The 20,477-nt window shown below is 58.1% G+C and overlaps 1 protein-coding gene across 2 annotated transcripts; it reads right to left on the bottom strand.

Moving 5' to 3' along the window:
* Positions 1–783: 783 nt before the first annotated feature.
* On the bottom strand, positions 784–20,331 carry RGS19 (regulator of G protein signaling 19). Of its 2 annotated transcripts, none has more exons than XM_051803412.1 (6): positions 20,294–20,331; positions 8,739–8,878; positions 8,439–8,575; positions 6,424–6,498; positions 5,178–5,412; positions 784–4,608 (listed from the first exon to the last, which is right to left on the bottom strand). In XM_051803412.1, exons 3-6 carry the CDS (start codon positions 8,537–8,539, stop codon positions 4,420–4,422), a joined length of 600 nt encoding a protein of 199 aa, XP_051659372.1. In that variant the 5' UTR covers positions 8,540–8,575; positions 8,739–8,878; positions 20,294–20,331; the 3' UTR covers positions 784–4,419. The 2 variants fall into 2 exon arrangements, with proteins under 2 accessions (XP_051659372.1, XP_051659371.1); XM_051803411.1 differs by lacking the exon at positions 20,294–20,331 and adding an exon at positions 11,545–11,697.
* Positions 20,332–20,477: the final 146 nt, after the last annotated feature.

Genomic DNA, 20,477 nt, shown 5'->3' with positions numbered 1-20,477 from the left:
TCTCACTGGCTCTAGCGAGTGATCTTCCCTCCCAGCACAGAGGCAAGAGCTCCTGGGCTCATCCCACCTCTGCAGACCAGCTGGGGTCAAGTCTCACTTCCACATTCCCTGCTCCCTCATCACATCCCTTCTTCCATGATCGGCTTCACAGTGCTTTCCACGCTCCCTCTGAGAGATGGTGGTGATGACATTCAGGATTTCAAAACTGCTGTTCCATGCTGTGCACAGAGCTTAGGGGCGAGCAGGAATCTCCTGGTCAGTGGTGAGCAGAAATGGTGCCACTACAAAGTGCCAAAGAGCCACAGCCGAGAGATTCAAACGGGAGCTCCCTTTGGCCCCTGCTTCTGAGAACCCCCGAGCCCTTGCCAGCTCCTGAAACAAGCCCATCACCTGGATCCTTACCTTCTTCTAGGCAGCACGACCCACAGCTCCCCTCGGCAGCGAGGTTTCTAATCGGGGTTTAAACTCCCTTCTCTTGCAGTTCTGCTGACATGTGCCACGGCCCGAGAGCGGCAGCCAAGCGCAGACCCGCGCGCAGCCTCCACGCGCCAGCTCCCACGGCAATTGTGTTTTGTGTCCCAGTGAGTTTGCATTGTCACGTGCTGAGAGAGCAGCAGCGGGGAGGCCTGGGGGCCTCACGGAGAGCCACAGCCCTGGGCTGACAGGTTGGCAGGAGAGCTCACTAAACACACCCAGTCGTTATTTTCTCATCTAAGCCAGTACGGTCACTTCCTCTTCAAAACTAATATTAAACATTTTTGTCAGTTTCTGACTTTTTATTTCAACCACGTGTGCAGCACTTTGCTTTTGTGGTGTGGAACTGCATGGGAGCTTGACAGATGGTCTGTGTCCAGGTGGATGAGGACTGACTGGAGCACCAGAAAGTGAGATGTGACTTGTAGGTAAATCCTCAGTGCATGAAGGCTTGTTCCTGTCAGCTCATCAAATCTCAACCACTGGGCCAAGCCCTGGCATGGCTGGGTGGGCAGTACTGTTGACAGAACACAGCTCAGATGCTGCTTTCCATCTTGGCAGCATTCTCTTGATTTTGCACTGATTCCTTGGCATCTCGAGCCTTTAAAGGCCAACAGCATTGGCTGCGGCAAAGATGAGAATGTGCTGCCTGAAGAGACTGAACGCAGGGTGACACCAGCCACAAAAAAACCCACCCCAAACTGCTGATTTATGGAAGCAGGACAGGGAGGAAGCTGTTCCTGGGATTCCATCTGTCTGTGGAAGGAGACCCTTGTAGCCAAGAGCTCCCTCAGCTCAAGTTTGGAGCAGGGAAGGCCACAGCAGTTACAGGAAAGGTCCAGCAGCCTGTTGATGTTCCTGCTGCCTCCCAGAAGGCTGGTCCCCAAGGCTGCCTGCTCCCCATAGCCCTCATGCTGGGATCCTGGGAACAGTTAATCTTGATAGAGGGAGAAGCCATAAGTAAGGAAGGTGGAGGGGATCCATGGGCCATGGGAGTGATCAAAGGGAGTCCCATATTTGTGCTCTGCTCTTTGCTTGATGACAGAAAGGCATCCTGGATTTTCAGAGGGGCTTGCTGGAGAGGCTCAGGAGGAGTAAAAATACTGCAAATACAGATTTTCCAGAGGCTTGGATCTGGAGGAGGTAGAGATTAGCTGTTAGCACTTGTCTGTAGAAACAGAGGAAGTTTGAAGTGAACTCAGAACTGGTGCTTGGAAGGGGTGAGATAAGTAAAGGATCCAGTAGCAAAGCCAGCCCCAGGTGCCACATCTGCAGATGTGAACCCTGTGAAGGGGATTTACTGAAGGGAATCAGGCTCCTTCTGGGAGTTAACTAGAACCTGGTGGGGAAATTCCATGTGAGCTCACAAAAGCTTTCACAGAGACTTAAAATCCTTCCTCTCTCCTTTTCATAGCCTTTAACTGGGGTGATGCAGCATTTGGGGGACCCCAGCAAGGCCTCTGAATCTGAGCTGCTCGGGAGCAGTGCTGGGCACCGCAGCTCTTGGCCAGCAGGGCAGGAGCATTTGCAGTCACATCTCATGGCACTGCTTCCCTCTTCCAGAATGGAAAACAAGTATTTCCACTGGCTTCCCAGCATGCCAGACAGCAGACATTGAGCAGAGGCCTCAGAGATGTTTGGAGAGGAGTAAGTAGCCACATGAAAGCAGCGGAAAACGTGCTCACAGCCCCTTTGAGGGCTGTGCTGCTCCGGAGGCAGGGATCCCACCAGCATCCTTCGCTCAGGGCTTTCACTTTACAGGGTGCAGCCAAGTCTCCCAAGAAGGAAAAAGATTCAAAGATGCTGACAACTCCTTTAAGCCTCACGAGTCTTGTGGTGAATGGGATTATTCAAGCCAGGCTTGGGGGGGAGCAGTGTCCTCGCAGTGATGCTGAAAAAAAGCTTCAGGATCCTAAACCCACACTGGTCACGGACTGGTTCGTGTGCTGGGAGCAGGAGCCAGCCCTTTACCAGTGGCTGTTGCCTTTCTTCTCGTGTTCCTGTGAGGAGCTGGGTTGAGTCTGGGTACAGCTGGTTGACAATCCTGAAATAGGTATGGAGAGTCCCAAGCAGAAGTGAGGGAAAAGTACCTGTGTCATTTTACAGTGTCATTTTCTGGGATAAGACAGAGGAGGGCCAGGGAGGGCAAGGCCACTGGATAAAGAGGTGTTTCAGAAGTAAAGATTTGCTTACAAGGTGATTAATAGTGCTGAGATTGGGAGCAAGAGAAAAACTAGATTATCTGGTGGCAGCAGGGTCTTCCCTGGGCCAAGACCACCACAGTGTGTGGAGGGACTGACCTCCCTGCCATGCTCTTGAACAGCTTCAGGGATGTTCAGCCTTTGACCCTTAAGCTGGGGCCACATTTTGAGACTATTTTCCTTACTCATAGAAGAAACCAGGCACTCAGAACTAAAGCCTCCCCTGTGCAGGGTGGGGATGCTGTAGGGGTGCAGACTGGGCACTGGTGGGGGAAAACCTGCCAATAATAACAACAATACCGACATTCCTAACAAACCATTGCTGGTCTCTCTCAAAAATACATTTTCTTGAACTGTATTTCCAGCTTGGCAAAAAACCCTAAATTTACTGACATGAATTTCCACACAGTCATGCCATGAGGAAGGAAGGAAACAAAAAAAAAAAAAGCCTCAACAAAACAACCACCCCACAAAAAAAAAATAAGCTAAAAGAATTTGTTTGTTTAAAAAATATCTTCAGTAAAAAGAACCAGTACTCTTTTCTGTGGAAGGGCCAAAGAGAGAAGGAGGGGAATGGGTGGAAAATAGGAAACTGCTGTGGTGGGTCAGGAAAAGCAAAGACCAGCATCAAAACCCCTGCATTGGCTTCATTTCAGTGTGGAAGGCAGGGACAGACATGTTTTAAGCCTGTATGCTGGGGCTCCAGTAAACCATTCCTTGGGCTGTACAAAAACACATGGATATTCTGTATCTTCCCTGTGACATTTCACATCCTGGGTGGAGCCCAGGTCACAAGCAGCTTCCAAAGGACCAGGGCAGATCCTTGGGCTTCTCCCCACTGGTGGGGCAGGTGTGGGCCAGCCATTCAGGGCTCCTGGTGCCTGTGAGTTCTGCAGGAGGGCAAACCACACCTGCACAGGTGTTTTCCCCATTTCTGAGGTCCCTGAACCAAGGGTGCAGGATGCTCTGAGTTTGGGGTGACAGCACGTGATGTCCTGGGGCTGGAGCAGTGCTGATCTGTGACAGGGACTGGTGGGGGAGGCAGCTGTAGGGTACCCCCTGCCCACCTGCTGAGCATATCCCCACGGTCTTTTCTGGCCCCTCAGAGCCCTGCCCTCTGCTCCATCCATATCCCTCAGGAATACAGACAGGCTGCAGCACTGCCCCCCACCCCTTGGGCCACCTAAAACAGACCGAGTGATGTAAACCTGACAAGTTTTTATATGTACAGAGACACTTGTCAAACCCCCCTCCCGCCCCTCGAGTCCCCCAGTAAAAGCCAACCAAAAGAGCATTTAAAATTAAAAGTAAAAAAAAAAAACAAAACAAACCAAACAACAATTGACCTCCCCCCCCACCTCAAAAAAACCCCCAACTCAGTCCCCAGCTGGGTCTCAGGTGGGAAATGGGGATGTGCCGTGTCCCCGGGTGTGGTGGAGATGGGATAAAGTGACCTCTTCAAAACAGGGTGTGGGGGAAACCGGGTCCCGGGCGCTCTCCCGTGAGCTCCCCCAGCTCGCTCCGGCCAGCGGCGGGGACGGGGCAAGGGTTCAGTAGTATGAGCTGGCCCGGGCTGCGCCTCGGGGACAGTCCTGGAGCGTGGCCCAGACACCGGGGTGACAGTTCATAGGTAAAAAGCTAAAAACTTCGTGGGGGCCAGCAGGGAAGGTGGCGGAGGTGAGGAGGCACCAAGCCCCTCCAGCCACTCTGTCCCCATCAGTGTCCCCGTGGCCGGTGGGCGCCCTTAGGACTCCGAGGAGGAGTGGGAGACGCTCTGGAGCAGCGATTTGTATATGGCAGAGTTCAGGAAGCGGGGGTAGGAGTCTCTGTGCATCAGCGTGTAGATCTGGAGCTGTGCGTCGTCGAAGGTGTGCGAGGACGGCTCCTGCATCTTCCGGTTGATGACCTCCCGCACCCGCGAGTCCAGGCTCACCTGGGCGGCAGGGAGAGAAACTGGGGGCTGGAGGAAACCCAAGGACAAGCCCCCAGCCCCAGCACCCACCCCTGCACCAGCTCTCGTGGGAAATTGAGTTTCAATACAACACTGTGGCCAGATGTGGGAAGACCGTGGTGTGCTCAATCCTGGATGATATTGGCACCAGAACCAGGGTGGTTTAGGGAGGGTTGCAGGGAGGAGCAGGGAGCTCTCTGGGTCTCCTGCCGTGTCCCCCAGCTGGGCACAAGGAGGCGGGTGTGGGTGCTCCTGCCCTGGGTGCTCCCACTCCGGCGATGCCGCAGGCCGGGACGCAGCATCTCCTCGGCCCGATGGTGCCCTCGTGAGGTCTCGGACCCGCAGCACAACCTGGCCCGTGATCCCACGGCCGGCTGCGTCCTGAGGATTTTGCGGGGCCAGGGCTCCTCTCCCTACCGCTGTTACCCTGCCAAACTCACCCCCAAACTGTCACAGGGCTGTGGTGAGAGCTGGGACAGAGCCCTCTCCATAAGAATCCTCCCCAGCCTCATTTTAGCCCGAGCCACCCCCTCAGGGGCTCTGCCTCATACCTCCTTGGGAGAGAGGATGGAGATGTAGTCCTCATAGATCATCCTGGCCTTCTCGTCGATGGTGTGCTTGTTGCACTCGGTTTTGAGCTCCTCACAGGCCAGCCAGAAGAGCATGTTCTCCTCGCTGTACTCAGTCCGCAAAAACTCCCGGAAGACGTTGCGCCCCGCCGGGCTCTTCATCAGCTTGTCGAAGGACTGTGCCCAGCCCTGCACCTCCTCTGGTGTGGGTTTGGCACTGACAGATCCAGGGGAAGGCAAGGACACAGCGTTACAGCCGGCCAGGGAGGGCTGCATGCTCCCCTCTGTGTCCCTCCTGCTCATCCCTGGCCCCATCCCCGAGGGACTGGGCCCAAACACATCCCCGTGCTCATGCAGAGGCCATTCCTGCTCAGGCTCTGGTGTTACAGAGCTTTCAGAGGTCTCTCCTGGGGTCTCTCCCGGCTCTGCTCTGCTGGGCTGGACTGTAGCCTTGCCTTTGGCTGGATTTCCCAAACTGAGACATATTGTGGTGCTGGCTTTGCACAAATCCCAAAGGTAGCAAAAGCCCTTCCTTAGCAGAGAGGCAGCTCTGAGCCAAGAGGGACTGACAAAGGTCCATCAGCCCTCTCAGCTGAGGAAGGAGGGAGGCTGCTCCCCAGCAAATACTCATCACCTGCTCAAGCAGGGCAGGTGCAATCATTATCCATGGATAATTACCAAGTCTGACCCTAAGCTGGCTGTGCCAGGCACTGCACAGAGCACCCATGGCTAGGCTGGGTGAAAGGGAGTCACACTTGTCCCTCAGGGAGTGGGTACTCCATGCTGAACATTCCTGGAGTGGGGGGCTGGCCCATCCTGCTCCTCCCTGAGTGTAAATCCACTGTGTCCCACAGTACACAGACACTGCTGCTGCCTCCGCTTCAGTGCTGAACATACCAGGAATGGCCTGTCCCCTCCTCTCCCCATGGCTGCAAGATGCTCTTGGCAGCAGGTCTAAAGGGCAGGATGAGACCTGAAACCTGCTGAGGTTTTCCTGTGCCTCAGTTTTCCTTTGCAAGGGGCCCAAGGGCAGAACTGCAGCAGGCTGCAGCCTGTGGCTTCAGGCTCCCTGTTTCTTGGTGGGAATTGGGGACACATCATCAGGAACCCCTGCCCCTCCTCCTCATGCATACCCCAGGGTTGGGTGCCACGGAGGGTGGCAGAAGGGATGGTGCCATGCTGTACCATGCCATGTTGCTCCCCCCCACGGCACTACCCCTGCACTCACCATGCTTCACAGTTAGGGATGGGCTCCAGTTTGGTCTCCCGGGATGCCCTCCATGCTCGCTCCCGGTCCTCGTTCCTAACGGGGAGACAGAAAGGTAGTCAGGGGCATTGGGGACACTCACAGACCCCCACCTTGACCCCTGTGGGGTCCTCTGTGGGCACAAGCATCCCCCACCCATCCCCTCCCCTCACCCGCTGCCCCGGTGCCACCCTCGTGCAGTTTTGCTGTCACCATGAGAGGGTGTCCCTGTGCTCCGGCACTGCCGCGGTCCCGCTCCTGCTCCAGCGCCCGGGCCATGTGCCAGGGCTGTGTGCCAGGGATGTGTGCCAGGACCGAGCCGAGCCGGAGTGGCCGCAGCAGCCGGCAGAGGTCAGTGCTGGATCAGCCCACGGCAAAGGTGTCGTGAACTGTCACACCAATAAATAAACAAGGGTTTATTGGTGACACCCCAGCACCGGTTCAGCCTGGAGGCAGATAGTGGGATGGAGGTGCTGGGGCTGGGGGATGCCAGTGTCCCCTGTCCCCCATGCCCCTCACCCCCAGGGGGCTGGTGGCACAAGCAGAGAGTGGCCATCAGCCAACTTCCCTTGGGCCCTTGAATTTTGGCGCCCGGCGCTGACCACAGCCCTTCCTGCTTGCGACACCGTCCCTCGCTGCTCGCACAGGACTGACTGTGCAAACCTCTGCCCCAGCGTGGGCGGCTGGGGTGGGTGAAGCTGCAGGCATGTCCCTGCCTGTGCCACCCCCAGGGCTCGCTGCCTGCTGTGCCTGAGCCCCAGCGTGGCTGCCACCCGGCACCGCTTGCTCTGGAAATGGGACACAGGAGGGATATCTGCCACCTCCCTGGGATTCTGTCCCACCTCTGCTCACGGGCTCTTGCAGAGATGGATGAGAGACACAGGGAAGGGACACTCTGCCCATGGCCGAATGCCACTGAGCCCAGGGCAGCGTCCAGGAAGGAGATGCACAGTGCTCAGCTCCAGGGTTTGTTGCTCACAGCTCTCAATGGCCACAAAGCCCAAAAGTGCTGCAAAGCCCAGAACCATCAGCAATCTCTAAGCAAGCAGATGCTGAGGATGAAAAGCAGATGGGCTCTCCAAAATCTGGGCTATCCAGAGAATAAGGAGCTGTGGATCCTCAGTGAGGACAGGAGATGCAGCTGGAGGCAAGCAGCTGGTTACATCCTTGGCTTTGGGTAGTGCTGGAAGGGCAGGGCCAGATGCTGCACCTGCTGCTCCAAGGTAGAGCTTTCCAGAGGGCTCACATGGACTAGGGCCATCCCTCCCTGGAGACCACCAGTGCAGCACCATGGGGTCCCACTGCTGCTTTCTGCTCTATGTATTCTAAAAGATTTGGCTGATGGACAGGAGTCATGGTGCACTCAGGCTCAGCTCAGGCTCACTGGGCTCTGTGCCAGCGAGAGCCCCACGCCACGGTTCCACTGATACCCATGTGCATCAGGGCACCTGGAGTTTATACCTGTCTAACCACATGCCTGTTCTGCTCTCGACTCCCAACCTAATGAGCACACAAGTGGTCTGGAGGCTCAGCTCAGCGAGTGGGGATGGCTCTGTCCCAGCTACCCTCCTGCACCCACTGCCCGTGGCGTGGGTACTACAGTTGCACCACAGGACTGCTGAAATCCCAGTGGTGGGGGCTGCTGTGGGACCCCATCTCCCTCAGACCTGGTCGCCTGCTTGGGGAGCAGCCACGTCCAAGCACTTGTTGCTGCACAAAGCACAGAGAAGCAGCAACACAGGTGCAACCCCTGCATCCCTGGAAATGTTCAAGGCCAGGTTGGACAGGGACTGGAACAACCTGGTCCAGTGGAAGGTGTCCCTGCTCATGGAACAGAGTTGGAACTGGATGATCTTTAAGATCCCCTCCAACCCAAGCCTTGCTGTGGTTCTGTGATCACCCCTGCCTATGGGACCCTTGAACTAAGGATGACGTGGTGGGTGGGTGATGCTCACTGTCCCGCAGGAGCCTGGGCTGGGGTGGGCAGTGGGACGTACCATGAGCAGCTGCAGCAGCAGCACCAGCAGAAGCAGCAGGCGTTGGGGCGGTGGTTGCTGGCGGGTTGCACCGTTGTCGGAGAAGTCTCATGTCGGGACATCGGAAGGGGTGTCTCTGCGGACGCGGGTCCTGCGTACTGGAAGGCAGGAGGGCAGGGAGCAGGTGAGTGAGCTGTCCACAGTCAGCCCCCACCACGTGCAAGCACACAGAGGTACATGGGGCACCCCTGTGCAGTGACTTGCTTTGATTCAGTTTTGGCTCCCGCTCGCCACCCCGGCCCCGGGTCAGTCACCCCTCACCTGCGTCCCAGCCTCATACACGGTGGACGGGGTTGGGTCGTGCTCCAGGGGCTGTTGTGCCGCTCTCTGCTCCTCCCAGCCTGTGGGTGAGCCGTGCTGAGACCCCCCGGCTAATGTCCCTGCCGCCTCCTGGATGGAGCCTGTGGGGAGAGGAACCACGTTACTTCAGTGGAACCCCCCAGCTTCGAGTGCTCAGGGGGCTGCTCCGTGCCAAGGAAAGCCCTGGGAAGGTGGCGAGCTAGGGCAGGGCAGCAGACAAAGCACCAGAAAAGGAAGTGAGAAGGAAAGTAGAAGAGGAAACACATCGGGAGATGCTTTGCAAGACCCCTGCCCTGCCCGGGATCCCCTCCCATGCTTTAGGGATGCTGTGGGGCTTGCTGCAGGCAGCAGTGGGGATGGGCAGGGTGTGGAGCTCAGTGCTGGCCTTGCACATCCCTGGCCATACCCTGCGCTGCAGGGAAGCGTGGCTGGACCCCCCGGTGCCTTCAGGCACGGGATGGGGAAGTCGGAGCTGCTCCACGGCATCATGTGAGTGGAAGGAAATGGGGTGGTGGTGGGGAGTTTTCACAGCTCCCAGTGCTAAACCAAACCTTATCCTATGACCCCTGCCTGCACTGCTGGCTCAGCCTGGAGCAGGGATGCTCCTGGGCAGGAGCGATGCTGAGTGCTGGGCTCAGCACCCACCTCTGTGTGGGCAGGGGTGAGGACACAGACACAGCTAGCTCTGCCTCCCTGTGCCCTGCCAAGGGTGATGGGCAGCAATCACAGTCCTTCCCCTGTCAGAAGGAAGGAATGGGAGCAGTGGCAGCAGGCAGGCAGAGCCCCCGGACATCTCAGCCTCAGCATCCCCACTTTGAGCTGTCCCAGGTCTCATCACCTCAGGTCTGAGTCCTGCTGTGGACTCAGCAAGGGAACAGAGCCAGGGTGTGGGTCCCAGCTGGGACCCAGAACAGAGCTGTCCCCAGAACACCCACTGAGCCCTGGCAGTGTAGCCCCCGCTGTCCCAGCATGGCCATCACCCAGCAGCACTCTCCCGGGTCCTCGCAAACCCTCCTGCTGTCCCAGTGCTCCTGCAGGAACGAAAAAGGAGAGAGTCTGTGTTTCACTCCCAACTGTCCCTATTTATAGCCCTGAGTGCAGGCTGTGACCTTGTCGCCCCGTTCAGCAGCAGCTCTGCTCCTTCTCACACTCTGCTGCCCTCAGGTCCATTTAACTCCCCACTTTTCCCCTTTCCTTTGCTCCCCCCGGCCTGACCTGGCACCCCTCTTCCTGCTGCCCACCCACATCCCACTGCTCACCCCATGGCAGCTGGCACTGCCGGGAGCTGTGGCACCAATGACAGCAACTGGTGTCGAGACTGTGGGAATGGGGAGAGCAGGAGGAAACCCTGAAGGCTGGGGAAACCCTGCTCCTTCCCAGCCCACCCTGGCTCTGCCACAGCCCTTGGGTGTGGAATGGGTGGACTGGGGGTAACTGAGGGACAGGCTGTGGCTTTGCTCTGGGGGGACTCCCAGGTTCTTCGCTTCACTCCTTGGCTGGAGCTGACCTGCAGGGGGCTGAGCCAACACACCCTGGAGAGGCAGCAGGATGGGGTGGCGTTCCTCCATATGGAGTCTCCCCTCCCCATGCTGTAGGGTGCACTCAGCACCCGTCCAGGAGCAGGATAAGTCCATCCCGGACGCCGTGGCACACACCCAGGGCCATCTCGACTGCGTGGGCTGTGCCACAGGGAACAGGGAGAAGGGAGCTGTGGGGCTACAAAGGAACTCTGGCCCATGGCACTGAGAGGCAATGTTGGTGTGATCCTTGTTGGCACCGAAAGGCAACACCAGCACATCTGGATTGGCACCAAAGGGCAATGCCAGCACATTCTGAGTGGCACTGAAGGGCACTGGCATTATGCTCCGGATTTGCAGGAATGGTTTCCCAGCACTGTCTGTGCACCCCTTGACAGTCCCAACACACCCCACCTCACCATGCTGGCCAGGGCTGTATGCCAGGGGGTTGTTACCAGCTGCCCCAGTGCCAGGCACCACCGTGGGGCTGCTGAGGCCAGCAGATAGGGAAGTCCTGGCGGGTGGTGGAGCCTGTGAATGCTGGAGGGAAGGTGAGGGCATGCGCACGAGGCTGCAAAAAGAGGAAGGATGACAAGAAGGGGACTGTTTCCCCACAGGGAGAAGAAGGGACGCCCCAAAAGCCGCCCTCGCTGAGCTCCCCCATGAGCCTGGGAGTCCTGGTTTCCCTGGGCTGTGCCAGCTCATGTGCCTGGGACATGCCCATGAGTCTGGCACCACACCGTCCTCTCGCCAAATGCAGATGGGACCCCACCACACAATCAGACAAGACGAATGCTCCCCAAAATCGCTATTAAAGGGAAACCTCCCCTTCCACCTGGCCTTGCCAAGGTGCTGGGACACCTCTGTCCCATGCACTTACACACAAAGTGCCCTGTGCCCTGCTCATCCCAGGCAAAGCAGATGCCAAAATCACCCTGTGCCAGCTGCAGTGGGAGCCATGGCATCGTGGTGCCCAGGCAAGCCACATTGAAGTGATGGCAAATACTGGCCTCAGGGATGATAATTCTTCATGCACCCCACATTTCCCAAGCACCCTGGCCAGGGATGAAGCCCTCAGCAGTGTCTCATCCTCCTCCAGCCACCCCCACCTCTGCAGTGTGAGGCACAAACCAGTGCCCACCCAGGTGCAGAGGCACCCCCAGCACAGCCTGCATTGACCCCTGTGCACCCCTCAACCCTGTGCTGGGAGGGCAGGCAGTGTGGGGGGACCTGCTGTGCCGTGTCCATACCTGCAGCCTGGCCATCACGTGGTGGTGGCGGGTGCCAGCCGGGGTGACCCCGGCCAGCTCAGGGGGTGTGTGGCATCGCCAGGAGCGCCGGGTCTGCGGGCAGGGAGGGGGGGGAGAAAAGAAGAGAGAAAGAGAAAAGAAAAGCGGTCGAACACATCCTCTCACAGGAAAGGGAGTGGTAAGGGAAGTGGCAAACTCAACTGTAGAGTTCAGGCCTTTTTTGGGAAAGCCCCGGCCCAGCCCGGCTGCTCTCCTTGCTGCTCCATCACAGGGCCAGCTGCCCTGACAGGGCAGGAGTGGGGCACAGCAGGTCCCACCAGTGGCCGAGCCAGCTCAGCCTCTTGCTTCCAGGTCAGCCTCCTGCTTCCCAGTCCTTGGATGGATCTGGCAGCTGCCACAGGCACGAGGGCATGAGAGCTCCCCAGTCAGGATTGGCACTGACAGTGGCATCTCAGAGATAACCCGGGCATGCTGGTGCTGGAACAACCCCATGACCAAGGAAGCAGCTCTGCCAAGGAGTGACAGGCAGGATATGTCCCCAGGGTGGACATGGGCTGGTTCTTGGTGACCAGCCGAGACCACTTCAAAGTGATGGCACTTCCCACCGGTGTCCCCGGTGTCTCTGGCGCTGCCCGTGTGGCACAGACACGGGCAGCAAGGTGGGCAGTGAGGGAAAGGGCCTGTGCCTGAGGGTGGGCTGAGTCAGAGTGGCCGGGGGTCCCTCCTCGCAGCATTGTCCATGTGAGGTGGGATGTGCCAGCCTGCCGCACAGAGTGCAGCCCTGCTCCCTCCGCCAAGAGTGACTCACAAACAAAGTTGTTTGGTTTTTTTCCTCTTCAGGAAAAAAACCAAACAGAAGAGAGAGAAATCAGATGCCCAACCTCCGTTTTCTTGATTAAATTCACCCTCAGCATTGTTGTGGGCGGAGGAGGCTCCAGCCCCAGCACACACCAGCGACCAACACGCCTTGTGGTCTCTGCTGGCGGCTGCCCCTCACTCGCCGCGGTCTCACCAGAGGAAGGGGTATGATGGCACCTCCCACATACTCCCCTGGGGCTGTGGCATGTGCCCATTATCAGCTCTCCCAGTGCTCTGTTAGGCTCAGCTGCTTCCCTCACCTTCCCGGGACTCGGGCTGTTATCACCTCTCTTCCTAAGTCTGCGAGCACTGGCACCCAAAACCCAAGGTGGCTGTGCTGCCGTTGTCCCCATCTGGATGTTTCCATCCAGATGGGATAGAAAAAAAGTCACCCTCTGCTTCGGCAGCTCCTTCCTCTGCCACCACCTCTCGCCCTTGCTGCTGCCCACCTGATGCTCCAGGGGCTCATCTGGGCTTTGTTTCTCAGGGTACCTGAACCTCATTTATTTTCCAGACGGTTTTCCAGGATTCTGTTTGCTGCTGCCAGAATGCAGCGACACTCCCATGGGGAAGCCCCTGGTACCCCCAGCTCACTGGTACCAAGGGTATTTTTGTTCTTTGGCCGCCTCTGGCCATTCCCCACCCCAGGAGGGGACCTTCCCCTCATATTTTATGGGTCAAAACTGGGATGGCAGCTTTGCTGCTCATCACAGACCTCCACAGGGATCATTTGGGTGGGGGTGATGTACAAACCCCTGGTGCCAGAAGAGACACCATCCCAGGCCAAGTCCCTGTCACAGGCCAGTGATGCCTCAGTGGGAAGCAATGCCAGATCCAGCCCCTCTCCATGCCTCAGAGGAGCTGCAAACACCCATCACCTGCGAGACCGGCCACGCTGGATCAGCGCGAGGAGAGCTTGGCCTCCCCAGCCGCCTGCGCGCCGCTGGATTCTCCAGTGTCTAATAAGGGCTCAGCCCAGCCTGCAGCTTCCCCACCCCCTCCCTGGCGTTCTCCCAGGAGGTCCCAGCACCTCTGATCTCTGCCAAATTTGGCTGAAACCGGCCACCGAGTAACAAGTAGAGGCGAGGCAGCCCAGCAGGCAGCCAGGCTGGGTGACAGGGGGCTGGGACCTCCCAGGACCCTTCTGCTGGGGTTACCCCTGGGGTAACCACTGAAGCACCACTGCCGAGCCCCACAGCTGCCTCCCGCCCCCGCAGCCTGTCCCAGCCACCTGCCAGCAGCACAGGAAGTTTTAGGAGTTATTTTTAGATCTAGTTTTCAACCCCCCCCTTTAGCAATCTACTAGAAAAAGATTAAAGAGGTTGAGGGCTTGAGCCCCCCTGGCTCTGCAGGATGGGGCTGGGCTGACCCCAATACTACCAGTATGGAAGTGCCAGCCATCCCAACAGTGGCTGGGTGGGCTCCCCGGGTCCCACTGGGATGAGGGGGTGGGTGATGCTCATGTGGCTGCACCCTGCCATGTCCTCACTGCCCTGCGAGCGCGTGGCACTGATAACGCCGCAGATGTGCCCGCGCACGGGGTGGAGGCGGCGGCAGCCAGGGGATGCCTTCAGAGAGATCATCTGCCCTGCAGTGATTTTTCTGCCATTCTCAGAGACTGGGGAGGCAAGTCCTGCCAATTGGAACTGTGAGATGCTGCAGTGTGTCCCAACACTGGTCCTTTGCACCCTGAGGTCTGACTGCTCCATGGGCACCTCTCCTGCCAGGATGAGGGCGATGCCGGGGTCCTTCTCCAGACCAGCCATCTCCTCTGCTCCCAGTGTATTTCTGCTCAAGCATCCTCCAAGACAAATCCCACCACGAACCCTCCAAAAAGGACCACATGAGCCTCTCCAGCACCTGCTGGGAAGAGGAGAACAGACCCGTGGCTCTGTCCTGGCACAGCAGTTGCTGGGTGGCACAATGAGCACAGTGCTGCCAGCACCCGCCCCCCGACCCCAACTTTGGCACTGAAACAGAGTTGATTATTTTATAGCATAAAAATAGCACCCATCCCAATCAGCTGGATGGTTTAATAAGGCAAGCCTGCAAGCCCTGACAACTATGTTTCTATTAGTAGAGGTATTGTGGCGTTAAGGCAGACGCCTGTTCTACCTTCGGAAATGATCCATGGGAAAGGAGAAATCAGTGATCAATACTCAGCAGGGGCTAAACAGTCTGGATGAAGCCTGGTGGCTGATGGGAGGGAAGAGGAGAGGAGAGGGAGGGATATAGCATTAGCACAGCCAGGGTGAGAGCCAAGATGGGTGGGTAGTGGGGTGTTCTCTGTCCATGGGGTGCTGCCAGACCAGGACCTGCCTGTTCCTCTCCCAGCACATGCCAGTGTGGGCAGCATCACGACCCCCTGGGACCATGGGACAGCGATAATCTGGGGGATGAGGGTGCTAGGAGGGGTGCTAGGATGACTGAGGATAAGATGAGGAATTGCACCTTTCGAGGAAACGAGGAACCACATGGAGAATCAAGGTGGGATTGGGATGAAAAAGAGGGACACAGGGAAATGCTGAATCAAAGGGCTCACTTACCATGGCTCCCAGACCTCTCAATGCAACTGATTTTCCCCCCAAGCCCCGGCACGAGACCAAACTCTGCCGGCTGCATCCGGAGCCCTGCATGGGAGGCACCATCTGGGCACGAGGTGGCTTGGGAGTGTGTGCTGGCACAGGCAGGAGGTGGGTCTGACCACGCCAAGGACAGGTCTGGCCCTGCTCTCCAGCCACGCTCCCTGCCCAAAGCGTGGCCTTGTGTGGCATTGATGTGGTCAGGGCAGGGCTGAGCCCAGCAGCTGGCTCAACCAGCAGTGGGACCGGCCAGGCCGGGGCCACACCAGCAGGACAGCTGAGGACAAGGGGGAGCATCTCCCAAATGCTGCACCCCAGGGCATTTGCCCACCATAGTTTATTCACCTGGGCAGCTGTGGGTGCTGCTGCCTTCTGAGGTCTGGCTTCAGGCAGATGTCACTCCTCGCTGGTGAGTGCCAAGGCCCAGCCCCAGTGCCACCACAGGTCCCTGGACCAGAGCTGGCAGAGCTGAGCTTTCAATTGCACCAGTAAAACTTCCTCCCACATCAGACTTTGGTCCTATGTTAAAACAGTGAGGGACTGCAGAATGAGACCATCCTGTAGGCAAATACCCAGGGCAACGGGGATCTGGTGACCTGACACCCTGTCTAAGTTCTGGAGTATCCCAAGGGTCACAAGTGACCCCTGTGCTGTGGTCACAGTGCCAGGACAGCAGCTGAGCTCTGCCCTGCCCCGGCTGTGAGAAGGAACAGGAAGCACTGTGAGCAATTTGTGCCCTCTGAGACCGGCTGCCCCGGTTCTTTAAACCCCAACCAAAGGGGAAGAATGATGGCAGGGCTCAGCTCCGTCAGCTTGGGGAGGAGCTGGCAGAGTGGGGAGGAAGGAAGCACTGTCACCCTGTGTGGCCCCATGTCACAGAGGTGGCCCCTTGCCCTGGGGCAGTGCCAGGTAGTGCAGCTGTTGCATCCCACTGCTGGCAGACAGAGCTGCAGAAAATGGCTGGAGTGTAAGACCCTGGCCATGGTGGATGCCCATCACAGGCATTCTGGGCTCAGATGGAAGGAATGGGCCTTGCAGGGGATGCCAGTGAGAGATGCCCTTCCCTAAGCCCTGGGGATGCTGCAGGGCTCGAGTACAGTCAGAGGACATGCACTTCTATCACAGCAATACATTTCCTTGGCCCCAAATCCCCTTTGCCAGCTCTCTCCTCATGGGGAAACCCACACCAGGTGCTCAGGCAGCATCTTTCCTTGTTTTTTGTCATCTTTTCCAGGCTGGCGTGAAGCTTTCCTTTCCTTTTCCGGGACTCCTGCCTGCTAATGCCAATATGTACCTGTTTGCTCTCCTTCTGCCCTTTGCCCTGAAACGCTGCTTGGGCATTCACCTTCTGCCAGAGGAAACTACAGCCCTGGCTGGGTTCAAGCCTGCAGGAGGGGAGGGGGAACTGGCAAACCCAAGAGCTCACCCCAAACCCCTTTGCTGACCCTTTCTAGACAGAACCAGCAGTACGTACAGCTTTGGGAGTGGGCTGCCAGTGCACCCACAGCCTGTCCCCTGCACCCACAGCCATGGCCATGCACAGGGATGCTGGGGGCTCTGCTCTGCCTGTGCCCATCCTGTTGTTGCCTGAGCCTCTACAGTGTTTCTGCCTTCAGAGCAGGCAAGTGCTGACAAGCGAGTCTGGAGTGTGGCAAACCTGGGCCCCCAAACTCAGCAGGTCTCCACAGCTGGAGTTAAGAGCCCTCAAAAGGTCAAACGAGGCTGTTTCCAAGTGGTTAGAGAACTGGAAGGGTGGCTTGTTCTAAAACTCGACCATACATTTTCCTGCTGTCAGGAAACCCCCTTTTTTCCATGTCTAAGATGAATGGTAAAGCTGAACCCCAAAGGACTTTGTTGTTGTTTTCATTGCTGCTCCACCCTCCCCTTGGTTAAATCTTTGCTTCCACGGAATGGCCATAGGCAGGAGGTTTTGCAGGATGGGTGAGTGGCAGAGTTGCTCTCCACCTCTCCTGGTACGCTCACCCGGGATGGTCGAGGTCCCACAGACCCAGAGGAGCTGATGGGGTGGGCTGGGACATCACCCTCCATGCCCACTACAGTGGCAGGGGAGGGGGAAAAATCACAGGCGGGAGGTTTTGTTACTGTTCCCCCTTGAAGAAGGAACCCAGTGGATTTCCAGCCAAAAATAACAGAAATAACATAATTCTCCATGCTCCCAGGGAGTGCTTTCGCAGAAGGGTGAAAGGTCGATCAGAACTCCAGGGTTGCTGCCTTGTTTTACACGGCACTCAGGATTCAGATGGAGCCAGGATTCTGCCTTCACTATAGTTTTACCCCAAAGCTACCAGTTCCTGTGTCCCCAGGTCCCAGCAGCTCCTGGGCAGGCTGGGGAGCACCACAGGGAACTCACCCCATGGCTCGTGGACCAGCACAGCCAACGGCTCCTACAGAGCATGCACAGCTGGATTCGAGATGTTCTATCCCAGTGAAAAGTTATGGATGTCCTCAAACCTGTGGGTGCAGAGGGGAGAGCCAGCCAGCGGAGCTTTTGGAGTTACCATCACACTGTTGGATGGCCAGTGAGGATTTGGGACTTTCTGCAGGTCACCCTCCCTGTGCTACATGGGGCAAGCAGCTGGGGAAGTAAATGGGCTGGCTGAGCCCAGCACTGATGGAATGAGCTGAAGGAGGCTTGTGTGGGGCTGGAGCAGGACGGTGTGAATAGGGAGATGCCTGTGGGGCTGGGTGCCTGTTCCCTGAGCTGCCGGAGCAGGGGCAGTGACAGCACTGCAGAGCTGCTTCCCAGTCTGTGACAGGGTGGTTGGAGTCCCTGCAAGTTCAGTTCCTTCCCTTCTCACACCACAGAAAATGTCAGACACTCTTCCCCTATCCTGTACTCCCCACAGGCAAAACCCATGTTGTAACATGTTGGGGGATGCAAATGACAACTAATAAGGTCCGAGATCTTTTCCTCTCCCCACAATAGGAGATAGCTATGAAATCATGCATATGAACAACTGGCTTTGGATCTCCCCCTCTCTGAACAGCTTCTGTAAAGGAAATGCAGAGAGATGCACAGATGAATAAGGGACTGAGCAATAGGAAGTCTCGGTGAAGGCCGTGGGCACTGGATCACCCAGAATCTGCTGTTATTCCAGACAAGAGCCCAGCATGCCGAACCCTGAGAGCGTGTGGCATGCCAGCAGTGATGCCTGCTGGCCTTGCTCTGCCCTGGCCACTCTGGTTTTTTTTGGAGTACTCAGGCATGACCAGGGAGGTGGTGCAGGAACCGATCCAAGGAGCAGAAGGAGCTGGAGGGGAAAGGCAGGGTGGCCTGTAGGATGGCTCAGGAGCAGCGCCAGCACCAAGCGTGGCTCTTATCTCCCCTTCAGCTGACTTTCCAAAATTATTTTATCCAGAGGATAAACATTTGGAAAAAAAAGAGGAAAAGCCACGCCAGCTCTAGCTGACACTCCGCAGAGGTTGAGGAGTGGTGGTTGCTTTGCCACTCTGGACCTGTTGCTCACAAGGAAGAGCCCTGAGCACTGAGCTCATCCACCCCCCTCATGCCAGCTCAGCTGAAACTTGATGCTGGAGCCCAAGTCCAGCCTAAAAATGAGACTAGAACCAAAGCTCAGCAAAGATGGGAGAGGATGCACTTCCAGAGGTGGCTGAGATGTGCTGCTCCAGCACCTTGGGCAGACACAGCACTAACTACCCTACCAAGGTGTTTTTCTCCCTTACCTTCTCTGGGTTTGAGTTGAATTATCCAATTATCTGCCTTCGGTTCCTTCTTTTTTTAAATAATAATATCAAGATGGGCCCACACCCCGATTGAGTTATATTCCTGTCACTAAACTCCTGCTTCTCCACTATAATTCTACGAGGTGGAGTTTGTTTAATTGCTGAAGAACACGACTGTATTTTGATTAGCGGCTTGAGTCATTTGTGGGGAAGGGCTGACGCGGAGCAGCTAAAATCCTTGTAGGGAAATCTGATGTGGCGCTCTCCCTTGGGAGATACTCTGAAATATGTGCCCACTGGGGCGACCCGTTTTCCCAAAGAAAACCACATCCAACAGGCCAGCAAGCGCCACGGCTTCGCTCATCCAGCGTGACACAGGATGAGTGTCTCTATTGACGGGGATGGAGACGCATCCAGAGGGGAATGAACTCCCCTCGCAGCAGGGGAATCCCTCCCACTCACTTAACACTTTTTGTTTAGTTTCTTAAATAAGGCCATGGATCTGTGCCAGAGCAGCCTCATGGAAGCAGCGGGGAGAGGGAGCTTCCCGAGGGAACCTCTCCGTGCCCAGGGATGCACGCACAGCGATCCACAGGCAGAGCAGCTCCGGTGGCTGCGCCTGGACCTCTCCATCCCTCGGCCCCGGGAACACGACGCCAAGTCGTGGCATCCCGCGATGCTGCCCACGTGATGGGCTCGTGTTGGGCGATGGTTGCATGTCACGCCCCTGTGGGGGACAGCTGTGTCCCGGGAACCACCGAGGCGGGTCCCTCTGGCCAACTCTTGGCTGCGCTGCTGCTGGAGGACACTGTGGGGACTAGAGCTCACGGCTGCCCTGACCTCAGCCAACCTCTCCGAGCCCCGGTGCTCCCAGAGCCCCGGACGGCCAGGTCAGGGCTCCCCATCGCCCTGACGAGGCTCAGCAACCTCTGCATGGGCGCACAGGGAGCTGCACGGGCAGGGAGCCTGCCTGGCCATCCCTGCGTGGATGCTCCGGCGCCGCCCCGGCACCCACCTGTGGGTGCAGGAGAGCCGGGGAGGCCCCCAGGGGGGGATCCTCCCTGCAACCTCCGCCCCCGGGCTGGGCAAACCCCAGTGCAGCCGGCCCTGCGGCTGGAGGGTGCCCCCCTCCTTCCCCCTCTCCATCCTCCTCCTCCTCCTCCTCCTGGCAGGAGCCCTGCCCTCCCCTGGGGGGATGCGGCGGGGAGTGCCCGCTCCCTGCTCGGTGCTCGGGGTCCCCCCGCCCCGCCGGTCGGTCCCCACGGAGCATCCCCCCGCCCCAGCGCTCTCACATGGGGCCGGTGACAGGCAGCAGCCGGACACACGGACGCGCGGACAGACAGAGACACACACACACACACAGGCAGATCTCTCCATCCTCCGCGGGGCTCGGTGCGTGTTGAGGCGCAAAGCCGTGCAGGAGGGAGGATGCCCGGGGCGGGGGGAGCGTGCAAAGAGGGAGGGGGTGGGCAAAGCGGGGTCCGCCGGGGGAGCGAGGCTGGGCTGGGCACCGGGCGAGGGAGGGGGCGATGGGTGCGCGTGTGTGTCCCCCCCACTCCCCGCCCCATCCGCGGCATCCCCGGTCCGGGGCGCGGGGTACTCACGGGCCGGGCATCCGCGCCGCCGCCGCCGCCGCCCCCGGGCGCCGCCGCTGCGCTGCCGCCGGGCTGGGCACCGGAGGGAGAGGGAGCGGCAGCGGGAGCGGAGCGGCGGCGGCGCCGGCACTGCGCAGGCTCCGGCCCGGCCCCGCCGGCCACTTCCGAAAGCGATTGCAGCCCTGGCACTTCC

Source organism: Manacus candei, unplaced genomic scaffold (genome assembly GCF_025592945.1).
Source record: "Manacus candei isolate 608988 ecotype Guabito, Panama unplaced genomic scaffold, ASM2559294v1 h1tg000057l, whole genome shotgun sequence".
NCBI classification, from domain to species: domain Eukaryota; kingdom Metazoa; phylum Chordata; class Aves; order Passeriformes; family Pipridae; genus Manacus; species Manacus candei.
The sequence above is the reverse complement of the archived record's forward strand: the minus strand, read 5'-3'. Positions and strand labels throughout refer to the sequence as shown.